The sequence below is a fragment of the Pituophis catenifer genome, unplaced genomic scaffold (assembly GCF_029215685.1).
Source record: "Pituophis catenifer annectens isolate HBS135680 unplaced genomic scaffold, rPitCat1.0.hap2 SCAF_1, whole genome shotgun sequence".
Taxonomy (NCBI): Eukaryota; Metazoa; Chordata; class Lepidosauria; order Squamata; family Colubridae; genus Pituophis; species Pituophis catenifer.
In genome coordinates, this window is record NW_027256881.1 from 195,201,547 (window position 1) to 195,225,095 (window position 23,549).

The 23,549-nt window shown below is 38.1% G+C and overlaps 1 protein-coding gene across 1 annotated transcript in view; it reads left to right on the top strand.

Annotated features, from left to right (window-relative positions):
* Window positions 1-23,549, top strand: part of CHN1 (chimerin 1) — a 110,874-nt gene that overhangs the window by 40,995 nt on the left and 46,330 nt on the right. The window contains exons 4-5 of the mRNA XM_070934237.1: window positions 8,513-8,544; window positions 12,987-13,100. Coding sequence (XP_070790338.1) covers window positions 8,513-8,544; window positions 12,987-13,100 — 146 coding nt within the window. The remainder of the gene's footprint in view (window positions 1-8,512; window positions 8,545-12,986; window positions 13,101-23,549) is intronic.

The following is a 23,549-nucleotide window of genomic DNA, read 5'->3' on the forward strand; positions in this document are numbered from 1 at the left end:
AGTGGTACCACAGCTAGATAAACTTGCCATCCTTGAGTACAGGTAGTCCTCGACTTACGACCATAATTGAGCCCAACATTTCTGTTGCTAAGCAAAACATTTGTTAAGTGAATTTGCCCCATTTTCATTACCTTTCTTGCCACAGTTGTTAAGTGAATCACTGCAATTATTGAGTTAATAACATAGTTGTTAAGTGAATCTGGTTTCCCCATTGACTCTGCATATAAGAAGGTTGCAAAGATCACCTGACCCCAGGACACTGAAACTGTCATAAAGATGAGTTAGTTGCCAAGAGTCTGAATTTTGATCACATGATCATTCAATAGTCGAAAGTATGAAAAATGGTCATAAGTCACTTTTTTCAGTGCTGTTGTAACTTTGAACAGTCACTAAATAAATGGTTGTAAATCGAGGACTACCAGTACTAATATCAAGGAATACTCTCAAGGTCATCCTTAAGGATCTGATGCATAGCAAGATTGCTGTAAGAGAAGCAGCAAATCATCCTTCTTTTAATCCTGACTGCTTGCTTTCGGAAACCAGTCCTTTTTCTCTGATATCTTCAATATATATGGAAAAGTGAATAAGAATTATGCTTCTTATTGTGTTGATTTTTAAAAATTCTCATATAAGTATCTATTAATTTTGTGGTGTTTGTTATGTTTGTTTAATTGTTGTTAGCTGCCCAGAGTCACTTGTTTGAGATGGGCAGCTTTATACAATGAATGAATGAATATAATATTTTTCCTCTCATCTCCTTAGATCTAAATTTACTGCAGAAAAAGTTAATTATAAATCTACTTGTTGGTTTATGCCAACAGCCTCCTTTACTGTTTAATATTATCACTTTACCTTTTGTCAGATGTCATACACCAGTTTCGACCCACAAATTTGTTACATAGTAAGCAGCTTAATCAGAAAGTAACGTCAATTTTAATTTTCAGCATGTTACACGGCAGGTTTGGACTTGTTATAATGCGGCTCCTGTTCACATTAATAGGTATTGAAAATTATTAAAGTTTTAATTTTATTACAATGCTTCCATCATGCTCCCAAGAGAAGAGGAAATTAATCTTTGAAATGTGACTTAAATCCTGAGTGCAGAGTACTGTTGTGGTTTTAATAGTTTATATCACTTAGATACCAAACAGGATTAATTTATTAAATTAAATAGGAGCTTCTTTGTGCGGTTCTCCCAAATATACTTTAAACCTTTAGAATGAAGAATAAAACACAAGTAAATATGAAATAGTCCCAGGTTGCTGCCAGCATTGCAAGCATTTTTCATATTTCTCCAGCAAACATTTATTCCCATTCATAAAGATTAAAAGTGATTAGAACAAATTAGCAATAATATTTGGTTCTGCAAGATTACTAATCTTCACATGTAACGTACTATCTTCGTTCACTCTAATTCCTGAATTTAACACATTAGTAACAATTTAATAGGAATTCATCACAGTAAGTGATTTGTATTCATTACTCTCGGTTCAGGTTAGCAAAAGTATAGGCTTTCGTGTATATGTTCTTAGCTATAATTAGAATGATATATACTCCTAGATGTAGTGTTCTAGTTTCCTTATTTCAGAGGTTCTACTGAGATGGTATTTGGCTCTGCTCAGTTCATTAGGAATTATATCAGTAGTCTCTTCAGGAGGGAGGCAGATTCTGTCTGCCAAATGAATGGCCAGTGGTTAGTGCACAGACCAATTCCTGGTCAGAAATACACCTGCAAGAATTACATTTTTGCACACTACTGCATAAATAGAAGCTAAACGACTTGCATGTATGACTTATGCAGGGGTGAAATGTAAAATTTGTTACTACCAGTTCTGTGGGCCTGGCTTGGTGGCGGGGGTAATGTGACTGGGTTGGGCGAGGCCAACTTTTTTTTTTTTTTAACTTTTCAAAGCATTTTTTCTGCAAATGCAAAAAAAAAATGCTTTGAAAAGTCTCTCTGAAGATCAGACAACTCAGCTGGGATCGTCAGAGAGACTTTTAAAGCATTTTTTTCTGCAACCTCTTCCGGGGAAGAGGTGGTTAAAACAATGCTTTAAAAATCTCTCTGATGATCCCAGCTGTGTTGCCTGATCGTCAGAGCCTTTTCAAAGCATTTTTTAACCCACCTCTTCCCTGGAAGAGGTTGCAGAAAAAAATGCTTTAAAAGTCTCTCTGACGATCCCAGCTGAGTTGTCTGATCTTCAGAGAGACTTTTCAAAGCATTTTTTTTTTTGCATTTGCAGAAAAAATGCTTTGAAAAGTTAAAAAAAAAAAAAGTTGGCCTCGCCCAACCCAGTCACATTACCCCCGCCACCAAGCCAGGCCCACAGAACTGGTAGTAACAAATTTTACATTTCACCCCTGCATAAGTCATACATGCAAGTCGTTTAGCTTCTATTTATGCAGTAGTGTGCAAAAATGTAATTCTTGCAGGTGTATTTCTGACCAGGAATTGGTCTGTGCACTGACCACTGGCCATTCATTTGGCAGACAGAATCTGCCTCCCTCCTGAAGAGACTATTGATATAATTCCTAATGAACTGAGCAGAGCCAAATACCATCTCAGTAGAACCTCTGAAATAAGGAAACTAGAACACTACATCTAGGAGTATATATCATTCTAATTATAGCTAAGAACATATACACGAAAGACTATACTTTTGCTAACCTGAACCGAGAGTAATGAATACAAATCACTTACTGTGATGAATTCCTATTAAATTGTTACTAATGTGTTAAATTCAGGAATTAGGTTTTTTTTTTTACTTTTAAAAGCATTTTTTCGGCGGAAGAAGTTGTAGAAAAAATGCTTTTAAAAGTTAAAAAAAAAAAGCCTCTGATGATCGTGCGGCTCAGCTGGGCATGGGGGGGGCAGGGATTTTTGCTACCAGTTCTCCGAACCACCCGCCGCCATCGCTACCGGATCGGGTGATCCGGTCTGAACCGGGAGCATTTCACCCCTGGTCTTATGTCCTGTTAGCTCTTCAGTGATTAGGAATTGAAATCATCTTATGATCCGTTATGGTTGCTAAGGCCTCTGTCCATAACTTAAGATGTAGTATCTTTAAATATTTAACCAGAGAGAGAAAGAGAAATGTGGGAATGCAGCAAAAGCACAGGTATATTGTTAGCATATAACAGTAAGCTTTGATAATAGAGTTTGTGATGATGTTTTCATGGACAATAGAGATGGAATCAGAAGTTTAGCTTTTCAATCAGGATATGAACATTTACTTTTTCTCTCTTGTCTATCTGCCATTTTCCTTTGGAGTATTCCAAACATCTTTGCTGTTATCTTCCCTCTTTCAACATCAGTTTTACTTATCTTTTGTAGAGACTTTCTGAGATCATTTTCTTTGTGTCTTCTGATTCCTGTACATATCCTTCTGCCTCTTTTTTTATCAATAGTGAGAACAGACATCTAACATGGAAACACGAAGACCAGTAATTATTTGATTTTTGTTTTAAATGATAGGACTAATTTTAAAAACACTTGAAGTTCGTAGTGGTGGAAGCTGATCACCATTCATAATATATCTCAGAGACACAGTATCAATTGTACTGAAATTATAAAGTTGTTTTATGATGTTTTAACAGTGTGTGTGACCAACCATACTCTAAATAAATAAAGTGTGTGTGATATTTGCTGATACTTTGAAGTAAAATGAAACAAAATCAGTTCTTATTTGGGTACCGTGTTTTCCCAAAAATAAGAGCCTGCCTTATATTTTTTTGAACCCTGAAATCAGCCCAATTGAGTTTATTACCAGGGGATGTCTTATTTTGGGGGAAACAGGGTATTTACCAGTGGATTTAATGTTCATTTCTATTATAGTGTAAAGTAATACAGGCAGTGCACTTTTCAAATATCCTGAATAACTGAGGTGCCACTAAATTGTGAACCTTGATTGTAACAATGTCTACTATAGTTGTAGAAAAAGATACAAAGAGGATGTCCAAAATGTGTTAAAGATGCAGATTAGAGTAGCTTCAAAAACCAGGGCTTCATTTTATTTCTGGTTCATGTACGGTCAGTCCCATAGGATTGAAATCAGGAAAGCAATTAAATGCATGCTTATTCAGAAATTGGATTTCTGTAAGCATTAATCTGGAGCGGCCTCTAAATGTTCTCAAAAGCTTAGCAAAGCAAATTTGGAAAGATACCACTTGTTTTTGACATGTAACCTCTAAATGTTAAATATTGGGGTGGTCTCATAAATAACAGTTCAGAATGCTTCCTGTTTTCTGCTTTTTAAAACATCAGATTGTCACAAGTGAAGGAAAGCCATTTTAAAACAACGATTCTATAGTTGTCAGTATATCCCGATATATATTTTCATTTATATGATACTTGTTGGAATATTTCAGGAGCTATAGTGCTGTGGGACTAAATATTTTAATTTAATCCAATAGTTCCCTGAAATGAGCTTTTATGTACAGTATGTAAGGCTAAAAACATATCCTAGTCTTTTTTACAAAGGACATTTGTAATACAAATCAATATCTAGAATACTTTGCATTAAATAATTTGCATTAAACTATACTCCAGGAAGGAAATAGAATTTGCATACGTACACTTGAATTTGACTGTCTTTTTTTTTTTTTTAAAAAAAAACAACTTTGTAATCCTGAGTCATTCTGGGCAAAGATAAAACAATAAGAAGCTTTCTTCAGTTTCTGTTGCAAACACATTTGGCCTTTTTGCTTAGCTTTTTGGACCCTTTGCCTGGCAATTAGCATTCTTCTTAGAGAGGGGCGAGTTAGCACTGTCTTCTCAAAGAAATTGAATAATTCCACCGTGTAAATATATTGGTCTAATAATTGAACTCAACTTGGAATAAAAACAACCCTGGCACCTTTTTATCCCGAAAGCAATCTATTAATGTGGTGTTAGTTGGGGCTAGGCCAGGGGCCGGCAACCTTAAACACTCAGAGAGCCATTTGGACCCGTTTCCCACAGAAAAGAAAACATCGGGAGCCACAAAACTCTTCCCGTACCTGACTATTTCCTGAGCAGCCACAAAACTAGCATATATAGTTGAATTAAAGATTCTGTTTTCTTCTGAAACTTTACTTTTCTTGGATTTATCCATGATTTGCCTACTGGGGATCGAAAAGCTTAATAAATTGCGCATCGGTGGGTGTCGCACATTGGCAGTTGTGACGCATATTTTGAGCGACAGGGAGCCGCAGGAGAGGGATGAAAGAGCCACATGCGGCTCCAGAACCGCAGGTTGCTGACCTTTGGGCTAGGCAAAGCATTTGAAGCTGTGCTTCCCAAATGACTAAGGTACCTTTCCTCCAGGAAGGTTCTCCATGCCAGGTCATCTCTGCATTCAGCTGCAGGGACAGCTGCTTCTCTGACAGGGAAGTGTTCACTCTGCATGCATGCACACACACACACACACACACATGCAAAAAAGCCCTCAGAGCTGCTGTAGTACTTCCACTGAATGCTAACCTCAGAGAAACCTGTATGCTGTTTCCAGTTTTGAGAATTCAGAAGGAACATTTGTTGGGCCTGGAGAGACAAGGAAAAAAAAATACGAGTACAGTTTTAGGGATTAAGTGTATGTCGTGATTGACTACAGAGGTGTGAGTAGAATTTAATCTCTGGCATAAAAAAACTATAACAGCAGAGGAGACCTATAAGAGGTAAAACTGCCGTTTAAAGAGAGATAACAGCAAATTTGGGGGTGAATTATATAATGGCTAGATCTTCAAAGTAGCGAAGATATTTTTGTCTTGCAGGGAGATGGGCGGTTCAGAAATGTGAATGAATGAATGAATGAATGAATGAATGAATGAATGAATAAATAAATAAATATGTAGGTTATTTCCATCTTGTCATTTGGGAGAATGAGGTTATTTTCTGATCAAGATAATTAGGCTATGAACATCCTTTTGCACGATGCCCAAGGCGTTACATCAGATCACTGGGTAACTCCAGAACGTTGGTAAACTGCTGAGTTTTAATCCAGTTATGCTGTTTCATTATCAAACAGAGCAACGAAAACTGGACTGTAGTGATCATCTGGATTTTCCAGCCCAGATGAAATAGTGCTATCTCAGGAGAAAGAGAATAGAAAATACATAGTATAAAAGTGATAAAAATGGACTAGAGTAAACATTTCCTAAACAACGTAATGACCAGATTGTAATTACAACTATTTTCATAGCTTTTTAGGGTTTTGTTGTTGTGGTTGTTGTTTAGCTAGATACTTCATTGCTGTTGACTTCCCTACATATTTGTATTCTGTATGTTCTGCTTCTTACTCACTGCAGTTGTATCGTTCCAATTTTAGTATATGTGCTGCCAAAGCGAGCACTGCAGTTGTGACTGGAAACTTGGGGCCCTCCAGATGTTGCTAAATAACATATTTAGCATCCTAAATAAGAATAACTAATTGAGACTGATATAGGGAGGCATACTTCAACACTGTTCAGTGTCAACTTTGTCACCGTCTTTTCATACATATATGTGTAGTGTACACACGCATAAAGTTTTCTGTTCATCTGCTCACTCTAGTGAGTTACTCCTCAGTGGAAGCCGTTCAGGTCTGCCAAAGTCAGAGGACAATCCTGGCTTATGTTGTTTACCTCTTCATGATGCTTTGTGAAGAGGTAAACCACATGGTATCCACAGTTCCCATGGCTTAATCAGTTTTAGCACATATGTCTGGAACATCATTGTCATCAGGGGAGATACAGTGAACTTCTGAGAAAAATGGATTTGTTTTTGTTTTTAAATAGATTTTATCACTAGACACATTTCTCTCCCTCTTTACTTGCATCCGTGTTTTATTCTTTATCAACACCATTTTGATTCAGACTTAAATTGGATAGGTTCCACGCTATGTTCAGTGTGCTTCTGAATGTCGTATACTGCAGGGAGTGGGAGGTGGAAAAGGATAGGAAAGGCTTCTTGCCTTTATGTCTTTGCTGGCTTTCAGAAGTTTATTTTCTTGTCTTTTGTAAGGCAAAAAAGGAGGTTGGACTAAGTTGTCATTTGATCTGTTTAAAAAAGCACTTTTTACCTTCTTTGTTGTTTGGAATTAAATGTACTGACTGATCTCATTCCTTATAACAGGACCACTGCTAGGATTCTTTAAAATCATAATTTGATGAACAAGCCATACAGTCTTGGCTCATATCTGAGTTAAACCCTAATGTGGATGTACATGTTGGGAGAAACTCAGAGCAAAGAAATCATGACTCATAATTTTTCATGTGAACCAAAGGAGGAAAGAGTACTCTTCTTTTTTTTAATAAAAAATATTGGCCACCCATTGTCGAGCCTCGGTTGGGTCTCGCCATCACTGGGGAGGATGACGAGGAGGGGGCAAGCTGCTGGACTCTCCGGGGGCGTGTCATCAGCTGTTTGAGAAGTCTTTACCACTTGCGCACAAAACGAAGCAAACTCTTTCATTGGAGATAGGGGGGGCATGGAGTTTGCAGATGACGCTGCCTTGTGATGTAACAGAGGCGCGCTCCTCCTACAGGCCAGCTAGGGGAAGGAGGGATGATGTTGACTGTTCAATTGCCACTTGATATATTGCTGCGTATATAAAGGGCGCTACACTGCGATTGCGTGTAGCGCTAACTTTAAACCTTGTTTCCGGCTTGTGCCTTTCTCCTGCCTGTGTTTGCTGTGCTGAACCTAATTAAAGGATTGCAACAGCTTTATTCCGTTCTGGTGGTGGCTTGTTTCCAGTGCAGTTGGGTGGACTGGCCGAGACCCATCCTACCACAGAGTAACGCTGGGTGGCCTACAGTCATAAAAATGTATTTATACACTATATTCAAACATAAATTAAAATCAAATATTAAAATGTAATGATACATGGGGAGAGTGGGGATGGAATGGAGGGAGGTGGGATCTGTTCTTACTTGATCAACCATCTCCACTACACTCTTGCTCCCTTGGAGCCCCATCCAACTGGTAGAGTCAGGTCTTGAGGCCCTTATGAAAGGATCAGAGGGTTGGGGTCCAATTATGTTACTAGTTTGATTCACACACACACCCCATCTTTTTTCATCTATTGTCCTATCATATCCCACTAGGAAATTGCGATAATTCATATTCACTGTATCACTGTATTCATATTCACTGTTTCACTGTATGCATATTCAATGCATACAAATGAATATAGTGTTATACGGTGGTAGAATGTGGCTTCTACAGAACTTTCTAAGCGCAAATCAGATATGAATTACTCTTTAATATTGGTATACTTTTGTGAATAAAGTTGCAGCATCCAGCTTTATTCAAAGCTTTAATGAAATAGAAATTACTGTACATTTGTCTTCACAGTTGAAATTAATAGCATTAAATGAAACAAGAATCCTTAACATTAATGGTTGGAGAAATTCAGCAAATTTCCTAATATACTAGCAATCGGAGAAAATACAAAAGTCTTAATTCTTTATCAAATCACATAATAAATAGAGATGATTTTTTAAAAGACCTGTATATCCAAGTAAAATATTTATTTCTTTTCTTTTTCAATAGGTGGAGAACAGACCTAAATACTATGGGCGGGAGTAAGTAGTATGATTCTCTCAAATCTTTGTCTTGAACTGCAAAGCAAATATAAAAAATATGCCCAATGGCTACTTTTTCTGTTCTTTCTTTCTTCCACTTGTTCCTAATGTCTCAGTTTATTTTAGGCTATTGAGAGAGAGATGGGAATATTTTATAATTTATTTATGGTTTCAGCATAGGCAGTCTTGTTCAACCATCAGTAACTCACAGGATAAAATGTTGACATCTACAATCTCAGTAATCAAATCAGATTTCTTTCCAGTCTGGCTGAAATGTTCCCTGTTTTGGACTTGGAACAATTTTTTTACTGAACCCATTTAACTGCCTCCATAAAAATGAATGTGCTATTTTTAAGAACAAAAGAGGGGAAAAAGCTATCATTTTTGTTTCTATTTCTATTTTTTTATATTAGAAAAATATATAGCAAGCTTGTCACACTTACTTCGTACAGCAAATTTGGAAATTTTCATCCTGAAGTTAACACTTTTTAATTTATTATTAAAATATAAACAAGCTATTTTTTTTAAATAGCTTGTGGTACTATATATAAATTGAATAGCAAATTAAATGTACATTGATGTTATATATAATACACTGCAGTTTTATATTTAACCTGTTATTGTAACAAACCTATATAGAAATTGGGGGGGGGGGGATTCTACACTGCCAGAGAAAGAAATAATAGCCAAAGAAAAGGGAAAAAATGAAACCTTTTCATTTTTCTCTCTTGAATTACCACAAGAAAGCAAGAACACTCCTCCATAAAGGTGGGAACAGCAGCCAGGAATGGGTTAACTCTGTCTGATAGGACTGAGTCTGCAAGCTGTTAAGCCATGCCTCTTCCTCTTGCTTCCCAGCTTTTAGACTCAGTCTGACTTGGACAGGCGTGTTTTTCTTGATCTAAACATTCCTGACTGCTTAAAACCTAACAAACAACAATGGCTTAAAACATCAAGGAGGGTTCCCAGTTCGGCTGGTTGAGCCTCACTTCGATTCCAGCATGAAGGGCGATCCAGCCTGAGCCCGCTCAAGGCTGCGTAGGTGGCAAGAAGAATCCTAATTTAGATATATTTTCAGCAATAAAAATCAGTAATTTAAAAAATTAAAAGCTTCATGAATGAGAAAATGAATTAGCTCCTAGTTCCTCCAAAAACTTGTTTTGTGTATTTTGTTCCTAACTTTTTTGTTTACTACTGGTATATTTTTAACTCAGATCATTTATTTATCTGAGGGGTTGCTCCTCTGTCCTAGTCCTATTAGACTCTCAGCGGCTTTTGATACCATCGACCATGGTATCATGCAGCGGTTAAGGGGGTTAGGAATAGGGGGCACCGTTCTGCGGTGGTTCTCCTCCTTCCTCTCCGACCGCTCGCAGTTTGTGTTGGCAGGGGGACAGAGGTCGACCTCGAGGCATCTCGCATGGGGAGTCCCCTCGCCCCTCCTGTTCAACATTTATGTGAAGCCGCTGGGTGAGATCATCCGTGGTTTTGGGGTGAAGTGTCATCTGTATGCTGATGATACTCAGCTGTACATCTCCACCCCAGACCACCCCAACGATGCCCTTGATGTGATGTCCCGCTGCCTGGAGGCCGTGCAGGTCTGGATGGGGAGGAACAGGCTCAGACTCAACCCCTCCAAGACTGAGTGGCTGTGGCTTCCGGCGCCCCAATATAGTCAGCACGTGCCATCGCTGACTATTGGGGGTGAATCTTTGCCCCCCACAGAGAGGGCTTGCAATCTGGGTGTCCTGGACGCACGGCTGTCTTTAGAAGAGCATATGACGGCCGTGGCCAAGGGGGCCTTTTATCAGGTTCGCCTGATTCGCCAGTTGCAGCCCTTTCTGGACCGGGACACCCTGCGCATGGTCACTCATGCCCTTGTTACCTCCCGGTTGGACTATTGTAATGCTCTCTACATGGGGCTCCCCTTGAAGAGCACTCGGAGGCTCCAACTGGTCCAGAATACGGCCGCGTGGGTGGTTATGGGCGCAACTCGTTGCGCCCACGTGACACCCCACCTGCGCGAGCTGCACTGGCTCTTCCGGGTGCGATTCAAGGTGTTGGTTACTATCTTTAAAGCGCTCCATGGCATAGGACCCGGGTACCTTCGAGACCGGCTTCTGCCACCAATAGCCTCCCACAGACCAGTCCGCTCCCACAGGGAGGGTCTCCTCAGGGTGCCATTGGCCAAGTTATGTCAGCTGGTGACACCCAGGGGGAGGGCCTTCTCTGTGGGAGCCCCAGCCCTGTGGAATGAACTGCCCCCGGAAATACGTAAGATCTCCGACCTCCGGGTGTTTCGCTGCGCACTGAAGACCCTGTTGTTCTGCCAGGCCGGGCTATCAACATAATAATTTTAAATTCGGGTATTTTAAATTTCTGGGATTTTAATTGGAGCCTAATCTATTTAATGGTTTTAAATTTTAATCGTTGTTTTGTTGTGTTTTTAAATAGGCTGTACACCGCCCTGAGTCCTTCGGGAGAAGGGCGGTATAGAAATAAAATTATTATTATTATTATTATTATTATTATTATTATTATTATTATTATTATTATTATTATTATTATTATTATTATTTTATTTATTTATATACAGCTCTTTTTAAAAATAAATGTATTTTATGAATGCAATGAAATATTAATTACCAATCTTTAAGCCAATGTATATATTCCATTTCTATTTATTTTGCGGCTGTTTTTATTGTTTCAATGTTTTTTAATTGTTTTATATTTTCGGAATTGTAAGCTGCCAAGAGTCACTTAAGTTGGGCAGCTATAGAAAAGGAAGGAAGGAAGGAAGGAAGGAAGGAAGGAAGGAAGGAAGGAAGGAAGGAAGGAAGGAAGGAAGGAAGGAAGGAAGGAAGGAAGTCAATCAGTCAAGGTGGCAAACAAACTTAATACTTTTTCTATTTTCCCACAAAAACAATCCTGTGAGGTGAATTGGGCCGAGAGAGAGTGACTGGCCAGGGATCACCCAGCTGGCTTTCATAGCTAAGGCTGAACTAGGAATTCCCGATTTCTAGGACAGCACCTAGGAATTACTGATTTTTATATGTGAATTTTCACATTTGCAACATGATAGTTATTGCCTTGGCATTTGTTATAGTGATGTTTATAAACTTGGAGAAATATGCTACAAGATTAATTTGCTTTTATGAGTTAAATGGTATCAAACATAAACAGAAGAAATTGTTCATGGATAAAACAAAAAATCTTGTTTGTGTGAAAGAGGGACTATCTAAACCAGGAGTGTCAAACTGGTGGTGTCACGTGACATATCACTTTTCCCCCCTTCGCTAAAATGGGGGTGGGCCTGGCCAGCGTGCGATGCATCCAGCCCACGGGCCGCGAGTTTGACAACCCTGATCTAAACTAAGGATCTGTGAAGTATTTGAAGGAGGTACTTTGCAATATGCAGCAGTACAGGCAAAGTACCCCTTTTTAAAGCATCTGCATCTTTCACAAGAATCAAACTGTTTGGAGGGCACTCCTTAGTCTCTGCATGCATATACAAGACTGTTTCATCTGTTGGGACTCACAGCAAAGAGGCTCTGCCTCCACATAGGTGTAGAATCTGCTGAGGACAGCTTTTGAAGCAGCAGGCAAGCCTTGCAAAAGAATTCAAATTCATTCCTGCTCCTGAAGCACATTTTCAGATATTTTACATATTACTGGAAGAAATATATATATGTAAATTATGTTACTGAGATGATTTTTGGATTGTACACTTGTCCTTAGGATTCATCCAGGGATTCTTAAATTTTCCCTGTTGAGAAATATATGCAGCCTTGATGTTGGTGTTAATGTTGATGAGAATCAAAGAGAAAATGGGCAAGTATAAATCAAGATGATCAGAAGTACCTAATATAAACAGAATTCACTTAGTCTGTAGGGTGAAAATAAGCAACACATTTTCAGGCTAAGTAGAGAAATTAACATGATTTTGAAAGAAATTTAGTTTTTTTTAATGCATTTTTTTTTAAAAAAATCAACCACAATTGAGCCTAAAATCTTTGTTGTTAATTGAAATGTTTGTTAAGGGACGTTTGCCCCATTTTACCACCTTTCTTGTCCCAGTTGTTAAGTGAATCACTGCAGTGCATAAGTTAGTAACCCAGTTGTTAAGTGAGTCTGGCTTCCCCATTGACTTTGCTTGTGAGAAGGTGGCAAAAGTCACGTGACCCCCTGGACACCGCAATTGTCATAACTATGAGTCAGTTGCCAATCGTCTGAATTTTGATTATAGGTTATAACTGAAAAATGGTCATAAGTCACATTTTTCAGTGCCGTTGTAACTTTGAACAGTCACTGAACGAACTTTTGTAAGTCAAGGACTATCTGTAAGGTGTTTTTTAAAAAATAGGACTTTACTTTTTTTTCTTATATGGTTTTCTTACAGAAACATTCTCTTGTATTATGCTGATATAGACTTTGTTTTTCAGGTTTCATGGTATGATATCAAGAGAAGAAGCAGATCACTTACTGAGCGTAGCAGAGGGAAGTTATCTTATTCGTGAAAGCCAACGACAACCTGGAACGTATACTTTGGCTTTAAGGTTGGCAATTAATATTTCATTTCTGCAGTATAAGAATATTTATGAATTCATCTGCAGGGGATAAAATTAAAATTACTGCTTTCTAATTTTTATTTATGGAACTTTTTGAAATAGTCAAGATTTAACCAAATTCATTTATTAATGCTTAATTCTAATGCATGTTTTAAGTGTTTTAAACTTAATAGGCAGTTGAAAGACTAGTGTATTAAAAAATAGTCAAGTGGTTAACTTACATCAGACTTTTCAAACTTGGTGCTCTCCAGATGTGTTTGAGAAATCTGAGAAGAGTCCCCCAAACTTCTGGAAAGCATCTGTTTGGAAAGCTGCGTTAAATCTTCCTGTCATTTAAAAATAACAAAGAGAATTTAACGGCTGAAAAAATTAATGTGTTAGTCTTCCAGGTGCTGCAAGATTCTTTCTTGGTTTTTTTGCTGCGAAAGACTAACATGGCTACCCCTTTGAAAAAATTCTTATTCAATTTCCTCCTCTAATGCTGCTGCTTTTTCTGCTCCTGTCTTTCATCTCTTAAGCTCATTTTGATGCAGGCGCCCTTCTTTTTTCTCCTTGTGTTCTCCAGTGAAAAATAATATGCATTAATAGTGCAGTCAAAATGAAAGTGAAAATTGCACTGGCATTTGACTGCATTTTTTAAAAGAGGAAAAATAAAAATTGGTCCTTCTGTGTTGGAAGTGTATGTGTGTGTACTGTAAGCATAATAACTTTTCAGTTGTCTTTTGATACAATCAAATATCTGATTATTTGTGGAGCAGGTTATATAGTATCTTGGTAGCTTTCCAGTGCTTTAATGCTGAAAATTTAATCTCCTTCCCTTTCCCTAGTAGACATATTCTGGTACTGGGAAAGTCCACATGATTCTTCCTGAGTTTACTAATTCTACTGATTAGTACAGGTAGTCCTCGACTTATGACCACAACTGAGCCCAAAATTTCTGTTGTTAAATAGTGGGTTTTGCCCCATTTTATGACCTTCCTTGCCACAGTTATTAAGTGAATCACTGCAGTTGATAAATTAGCAATCTGGTTGTTAAGTGGATCTGGCTTCCTCACAGACTTTGTTTGACAGAAGATTGCAAAAGGGGATCACATGACCGTGGGACACTGCAATGGTCATAAGTATGAACCAGTTGCCAAGCATCTGAATTTTGATCACATGATCAAGGGGGATGCTGCAAAGGTTGTAACTGTGAAAAATGGTCCTAAGTAATTTTTTTCAGTTCCATTGTAACTTTGAATGGTCATTAAATGAACTGTTGTAAGTCCAGGACTACCTGTACTTGAATATTTGCATAGAAGAGCATCAATGACTAAAAGGATTTTTTTTAAAAAAAAAAATATATCCCTGAAGGTGGGGGTAGCACACCATTTTTGTATTGTTGCCGCAAGACTTTCTATTTTTTGTTTGTTTTAAATAACTAGTCCAATTTTCCATGGGTGAAAGCCAGAAATCTTAATTATGCCCACTTCTTTTAGAACATCCATGTGTGAAGCTTAATGTTTTCTTATGTATGCTAAAGATTCTTGAATGAGTCATTCATCTGTGTTCAAGCTACATGCTTTTGGCGTTAGAATTCTTTTCAGTCATCCTTGTTTTGTCTTGTTTTAAAGTTCCTTGTCACTGAAATTCAGGAGACTCTTGTTTACTTATTATTATTGTTGTTGTTGTTATTGTTGTTGTTGTTATTATTTTATTGTCTTTGTACGTATATACTCAGTATACCCATACAACGAAATTCACTTAACACCCAAAGACCAGGTCCAACACACATAACAATCCCCAAACACACTCCCACCCACCACAATTCCCCACCCCTAAGCCACCCAAACATCCACACAACAGACCAAGTAATACTATCCAACAGCTCACTGATGGTGGCCCTTTAGTTCATTGTTGAGTGCAATTATAGCTCTGGGATAAAAATTATTCAGAAAACGTGTGGTCCGAATTTTAATTGTTCTGTATCTTCTGCCATCTTAAATGAGTCTCATCCTGCTGCATAATCCTGTAATACATTATTTTTCATAATTTACTGTAACTACCTTTGTGCACAATCTGCCGGGCAATATAGTATTTTTATTTCATTGGCAATATTATATTATTTCTGACACCAAGAGCTGAAAGGAAGATCTGGAAAAAAAAAATCTATTTGCATTTACCTGAATTCAGTTAAATTTTTCACAGGATTACCAACCCTAATAAAGCAATATTCCTGTTATAAAATATTTACTCTCACTTGAGTGATCGTAAGTAGGAAATCCATTTTAAACTGGACAAGGGCAAGAAGAGTGAAACAAGACAGACTTGTATTCCCCTGCCCCTTGTACTATGTACTTTGTCTATCCTGCCCAAACTGGTCTCTGGGGATAAATTTGTTTGAAAGACCCTGTTTGTTTTCCTGTCTTTCTAAGGTTGTGGGAAAAGGGTCTACTCAAAAGAACCTTCTGAATTTCAGTTGTTTGTCCTGTTATCTTGACACATTATAAATAATTCAACACATAGGTAAATGAACTTATTGAGAATGATCTGTCTACATGATAAAAGACGAGGGGTAAACTTGAAATATGCAGGCAGTCTTCCATTAATGACTACCCTGTAGCAAGGGGGGCAATTATATCCAGTTTGTGACCTGTGGACTTCCAACTCCCAGAATTTCTGAGCCACCATGTAATTCTGGGAGTTGAAGTCCACAGTTCATAAAGGAGCCACAATTGCCCAGCCCTGTTGTGATTACTCAGAGTTCCCATAGTGTTGAAAAAGTAACTTTAAAGCCAGTCCTTGTACTTTTGACGGTTGTAACATCCCCACAATCACATGACTGAGATCCCACAACCAGCGGATATTGCAACTGTTGCAGTGTCCCATCATTACATGATCACCCTTTCTGTACTTCATAGCTGACCCCTCCCAAGCAGAATCAATGGAAAAGCTGGCAGTACAATTATGAGTTGTGGTCACATGGTATCTCTCTTTATGATTATGGGTCATTTGTTTAATGACCATGGTAGAAGTAAGGTTGTAAATCCATTGCAATCATCTAATATCTTGCCAATCTCAGTTGTGGTTATTAAGGACAAAACTGAAAATTATGCCTATTTGCTGCCTTTAATTTTCTCGAAGACATTCTGTTAGGATAAAAAGAATGTGATTCATTTTGGAAAGAGCCATGTGTAGGAGAGCTTAATGCTGGATAAGACTTGCTAGCCAAGTCTTCCCATTCCTGAACTGATTCCTTAGAAATTGAAAGGTTGCTCTGAGACAGTTAGGCAATCATTTCCCCGTAAGGGCTGCCTGCTTTAAAATTCAGGACATTAGTTATATAAGTAGATTGGCAAGCACACATTTCTCTCTTCATTTTGCTTGACCAAACAAAGAAGGACTCACAGTCATATGTTAATTTTTTTTTTTTTTTTTAATTTGATTTATATGCCGCCCTTCTCCGGAGACTCAGGGCGGCTTACAATGCGTTAAGCAATAGCCTTCATTCTTTTGTATATTTTTATACAAAGTCATCTTATTGCCCCCACAAACTGGGTCCTCATTTCACCTACCTTAGAAAGGATGGAAGGCTGAGTCAACCTTGAGCCTTGGAGAGATTCGAACCAGCAGAAATTGCAGGCAGCTGTGTTAATGACAGGGTGCACTAAGCCACTGTACTATCAAGGCTCTTGATAGTAAGTATCTTTATGATACTTAACTGCCTTGGGCAGTCTGGGCTCAGTATGGATTTGATGAGAACAGCTCTTCTGGATTTTTTCAAGAAGGAAGGATCATCTGCACATCGCTTTGCTAGCTAGCTGTGAAACATGACTCGTTTCAAGCATGTATATATTATTTATTGTGTACCAATAAACAATTGGCTACCCTAGTAGTCCATGACTGACAACCACAATTGGAATCAGAATTTCCATTAATAAGCAAGGCAGTTGTTAATGAATCGCGCCCCATTTTATGGCCTTTACTGTGGTTGTTAAGTAAATACAGGTAGTCTTCAACTTACAACCGTAATTGAGTCCAAAATTTATGTTGCTAAGTGAAAAATTTGTTAAGTGAGTTTTGCCTCATTTTATGACTTTTCCTGCCACAGTTGTTAAGTGAATCGTTGCAGTTGTTAAGATAGTAACCCGGTTGTTAAGTAAATCTGGTTTCCCCATTGACTGCTTGTCAGAAGGTTGCAAAGGATGATCACATGACCCAGGAACACTGCGACCATCATAAATGCGAGTCAGTTGTCAAGCATCCGAATGTAAATCATGTGACCATGGGATGCTGAAACGGTCGTAAGTGTGAAAAATGGCCATAACTCACTTTTTTCAGTGCGGTTGTAACTTTGAACGGTCACTAAGTGAACTGTTGTAAGTTGAGGAGTACCTGTATTGACTTTGCTTGTCGGAAGCCAGCTGGGAAAGTTGAAAATGGTGAGACACCCCCCCCCCCCCCCCAGGATGCTGGAACTTTCGTAAATATATTTTATTTTTATTTTATTTCGTATTTGATTTATATGCCGCCCTTCTCCGGAGACTCAGGGCGGCTTACAATGCATTAAGCAATATGCCAATCATGTCAATGTTAAATCATGTAACTGTGGGGATGCCTCAATGGTCATAAATGTGAGGAATGGACAAGTCACTTTTTCAGTGCCTTGTAACTTCAAACAGTCACTAAATGACCATCCCAAATGTGCTTTTTCAAGAGGCAACTGGACTTTCTGGTTTTTCTTTGAAGATGTTTAGCTTCTCATCCAAGAAGCTTCTTCAGCTCTGCCTGAATGGTGGGGAATGGAAGAATTTATACTCCTTGCAGACAGCTAGTCATTTGCATTCTTTTAGCGAGTCGTTAAGGTCACCTTGAGGTTTATTTTTGTCATCAGGGTCACTATCATCTATCTCCAATCTACAACACAGTACTTTCAACAGTTCCAAGAAGGTTCCACATCCATTTGCACTACTCAGGTGACCCTGAGGACACAGATAAACCTCCAGGTGACCTTAACAACCGGCTAAAAGAATGCAAATGACCAGCTGTCTGCAAGGAGTATAAATCCTTCCATTACCCACCATCCAGTCAGAGCTGAAGAAGCTTCTTGAATGAGAAGTGAAACATCTTCAAAGAAAAACCAGAAAGTCCAGTTGCCTCTTGAAAAAGCACCTTTGGGACAACCATGACGTGGATGATTGAGAATCTCCATAGACAGTCACTAAATTAATGTTTGTAAGTCAAGGACTACTGTACCTGTAACATAATTAGATTGTACAGGCAACGGAGATCAGATTGGCCCCACCCTGTTGGCCTTCCATAAGGCCTTAAAAACCTGGTCCTGATGGTCAGGAGGTGGGGTTGAGCCATACATTGGTTATATTGTCACTAATACCTCAACTGCTGTTTTATGTGGGGAAAGGGTTGCTTGTGGAGAAGCTTTTTCTAGCTCCCAGAGTCCTTAATTTGAGATAGACAGCCATATAACTTGATCTGAATAAATAATAATTTGCTTTATCAAATGTGAGCCATTTTACCTGCCATCTTCGTAATACTTCATATTACTGAAGAACTAAACTCTTGTATTGCAGCTGACAGGCTTACCTACGCTGACTAAGCGGCTACTATTCTTTTATTCTTTTATCTTTCTTATATGCATTAGTAAATTACAAATAGGTTTGATCTTTGAGCAACAGTCTTCGGCAGCTGGAATGTCCATCTTTTCAAATCCAGTTTTTCCTCCCAATAGGAAGGTAACAGAAAGCAACTACTTTCTTCCCTTCCACCACTTCCCTACTTCATTCTCTTCATTTTGGAGTCTTGTGTTTCCTTTCCTTCCTTCATAAGACTGTGCCATTCATTTATTTCACTAATAATATTGGGAATAGTATTAATAAAATGTACTTGAAACCTGGTAGTGCAATCTTATATAAATAATTTATAGCAACAGGAACATGTTACGGTACTAGGCATTTAGACTGTAATGTTATGTGAAAATATGTGTATGTAATGTGAATATATGAATATATATTATGAATAAATACTCTGTTCACATACTCATATAAATATGTCTATTATATTTTTATATAAACAAGTAGACATTCTATAGTACTTTTCTTTCTTTAGCCTACTGAATTCCAAACTTGCTTTTCCCCTTTTTTCTTAAATGTAGGCCAACTTCATCATAACTTCAGCTCCCATGGCTTTTGAGTCTTTCAGATTTGCTAGTAATATTTTTAGTGTTGTTTAAGAGTGAATTTTGAAATACTGTTTTCTGAAGAGAATGTTTTTATGTATTTTAGTTCAGATCTGTCAAGCTTTGTCAAGAACTGGAGTAAAAATGCTTAAATAAATTCAAGTTTCTGCCTATAAAGCCAAATGCTGATTTTAGTTCTATGTACATAAGGCAGCACTGTATCCTCTTTATCCCCAGCCTGTTTTTTAATATTACATCTTTGTGCTCAGTCCATAGATTAAGTGCTTATTCCACTCCCATAACCAGTAGTTTCGAAATGCCAGCATAGTGTTTTAAGTTATTTATTTTGAGAGATGGATTTTAGTGACTAGTGTGAGGTAGCTTTCACAGACAGTAGCTTTTGATAATAATAAAGTAGTTTTCCATTTCAGTTTTATGGTCTCTCATATTACAGCAATGCTGTGTTAAAAGTATGTCCAAACAACTGAGTTTAAGCAGATCAGATGGGTAGAGTGACCATTTGAAAATAACCAAAGAAGAGAAGCCAAATCCACTTGTAGTTGAAAGAAAAATAAGATTGTATTTCAAATAACAGGTTTTATTAGACTAGGTGAGCAAATCTGATAAGCCTCTTTTGTAGAGAATAGGGTCAGCAGACATGAATATTTGCTGCAAAGTGCATAGATCTCAACATTGCTATAACAGTCTGGATTCAAAGCGAATATACTTTTTCAGATTTCCCCTCTCCCCTAAGATGATTGAACTAGGAAGGAGTAAGGTATCTTTTTAGCTTTTAAAAAGAGCATATGTATTATTAAATATTAATATTAAATAAGAATATTACAAGTTAGTGACTGCATCCCAGAAGCAAAGTTTAATAAAAAGAGGGTTTTTTTAAGACAAAAGAAAATGTAGCCCAAGCTCATTATTGCACAGGTATCCGTGCTAGAAGTGAGAATAAAAGTATAAGAGAAAACATTTTTATGTAAATCAGAAATTCCTTACAGCTAAAAGGGACAGGAAATTTCTAATTAATTCCAGAGGGTATTAAATCTGCCTTTAAAGTCAACTAAACAGTAGGGCCTGCTTAATGCCAAGGCCTATAACAGATGATAACAACAATAGCGCATCATCTCCAGTGTCAATTTTGTGGTTGGAAACTTGTTTAATTAGGGAGAAGATAAAAAGGAAAGCCAAGAGAAATAGAAGTGGGAGGCGTTGAAGGGCAGCAGCACTCTCTGTTCTTTGGAGATGATGGCTGCTGCTGCTGCCGCCACTGCCACTTCAACTCAACAGTGTTTAGCTGGTTACCATGGTTGCTTTCCCTTCAAGGCCTACGGTTGCATTACGGGGGGGGGGGCACTGCAATGTGACATGGGAAAACTCACTTGATTGGAAACTTCATTTGAATTTTTTAATATAAGGAGTACCCTGACACTCAAGACTTATTTGTAAAGAGATTAAAGGCAAGGTGCTTTTATGCTGATTAATTTTTGCTGCAAATGATTCCTCTCAGCTGTTCCCCAAGTGACACGGAATATTAGCAAACAGTAACTGCTGAGGATAATGATGCAGAGATAGGCTACCGCTGAGTTAAGTAACAGGGCTTGGGCTGGGGAGGAATCCTTTCACGTGAAGAGTTTTAACTGTGTCCTTACGAGGCCATGAAAGAAAGGGAGATGTGCTGATACGGATTTGCTAGAGAGCTGGAGAAATGAGTCCAGGAAAATAACTGAAGGAGAGGGAATAGAGATTACTTATAAAAGGAAGCTTGGTTTGAAGGCCATAATAGAAGTAAACTCTTTGAGCTCTATGATTTGGAGTGGGGAGGGAGGCTGAAGGCAGGGGAACATAACATGAAGATGCAACAGCCATGAACAGAAGTGGCTGTTTGCTGGGGTGTGGGGAGAATAAAAGAATATTGATCTTTAGGCCTGGATAATAAAGTAGGAATCCTAAAGCATGGATTAGGATTTGGGAATCTTTTTCTTCTTGTGCCATATCCATCATCGGATGTTGGCAATCATGTTGGGGATCCTATTTTTATCAACAGCCGCATGAAAAAGTGCTGCTGAGTTTTGTCCAAACCAGTCCCTTAGATTTTGAAGCCATGATGTTCTTCTTCTTAAATCCTAATCCATATCAAATGTATTTTCCTAAAGCAGCTACTTCTTAATCTAGGAAGATTACAGGCAACTACAGTGATTGGCCATAGTAGTCCAAAAAAATCTGTTGATATTTCTAGTTGATGTGTCAGGTTAAAAACACAAAAATCAGAATTATATGTCCAAGGCCTAAATTCTTTCTCCCAGATGTATTTGGTAGTTGGATGATATAAAATTCAGAAATAAAAGAATGGCCCTCTGGATGTACTTCAACTTTCTCACCATATCCAATCCATTCTTCTCTAAGAACTCACAAAAATATATTTCCCCACTTATTTCTTGGGGGCTTCATAAAGCCATAAGTGGTCTACAATGTAAGTCAAATTGTATTTTTTTTTTCCTGAAGGGAACCCAGGAGATTGAGGGTTTATAAGTGTAATTTGGCAGGAAAGTACTTGACATATGTTTTGGATTATTATTGCTGCAGTGTCCCATTTGTGTTACATCTCTGGCATATCCCTTACAATCTTCCATTTTGGATTCAATTTTGTTATATGCCAACCCTCCAAAAAATACAGACATGCAGGAGAGACTGATGGCTGTTATAGCTCATATAGAGCCTTGGTGCCGCAGCAGACTAAAATGCTCTTAAGTAGCACCAGCTGCCTGCAATTACTGCAAGTTCAAATCTCACCAGGCTCAAGGTTGACTCAGCCTTCCATCCTTTCGAGGTAGGTAAAATAAGGACCCGGTTTGTGGGGGCAATAAGTTGACTTTGTATTAAAAAAAACACCGCTGGGGGGGGGCAAAAGCCCTATTAAGCAGGTATATACAAAATATGAAGGCTATTGCTTAACCCATTGTAAGCCGCCCTGAGTCTCCGGAGAAGGGCGGCATATAAATCGAACCAATAAATAAGTAAGTAAGTAAGTAAGTAAGTAAGTAAGTAAGTAAGTAAGTAAGTAAGTAAATAAATAAAGTAACAGCTAATGCTGTGTAGCTGATAGCTGCTATTGCTGATAGGGTAACCCTTCTTACCTGATGTTCTCAGAGGTTATTCTGGGTCTTCACCCTACATCGTTGGAGTTTCTTTCTTTTTTCTCTTATCTTTTTCCTCTACAAGATAGCAGAGTCCTACAATTATATACCGGAAGGTAGCTCTGAGGACACTTTAGAATTTAAACATGTCAGATGTATATTGTTCTACGCCAGCACAATACTTTACTAATCAACCACATAACAAATTCGGTATGTAATAAAATTATATTTCGAAATGCTTAACAATTTTTAGGGTGCATTTCCTTACAAAAGTGCAAATTTGTGGCAGTCTCAGCTTTGCTACTGTGTAATCTATGAAAAGGCCTTTGAAAGTTCTGTGTGCCTTCCATTCTGCAATATAGAGCTTTAATACTATAGCTAGTGTGTTAGCCTGCTTTTGTAAAGATTTTCTAAAAGTTAATAAAGAATGAATTACCTGTCCGGTTATCTCCCTCTGACTACTTTTTCTCTTTTTCTTCACATGTGATTCTTGCTACATTTGTGTTCTTCTTTCCATTGCTGCTGACACCCACTTCAGTCTGTCATTTATTATAATTTCTGCCTTGTTTTGGCCAGAACTCCTACATCATCCTTTGCTGTTATGTTAGCAACATACTTCCACCTGCCCCCACATCTTTAGCAATTACTAGCAAGAGATTCAGAGGCTGAATAATATATTTCAGCAAGGCTCATTCCTGCTGAGTTTTTTTTTTTTTTTTTAATTTGCAGAAAAGGGAATATTTCAAAGAAGAAAAGGGCCTCAATCTCTATCTCAGTAAGCATTTAGTAAGCATTTTGACAGTCTTTCCCTTCCTGCTCCCCTCTAGCTCCGCTGGGATCATTTTATGAATGCATTTGAGGGGTTTTTTTTCTTTTGTTTTATATAGGGCAAGCCACCTGGCTTCCTTACAAATGTCCAAAACACTTAGGACGTATTTTATCCAGTTATCCATTCCAGCAAAACAAGTATCTATCTGCCCACTTCAACTGAAGTCAAGAGAATTGTATAGCTCAGAGAAAGCTCAAATGGTGGGGTTGCTATGAGGTTTTGGCAACATCACTTTCCTCTAGTAAGTATTTTTGCCAGGAAATACTGTAGTTAGTACCCACAAATGAAAA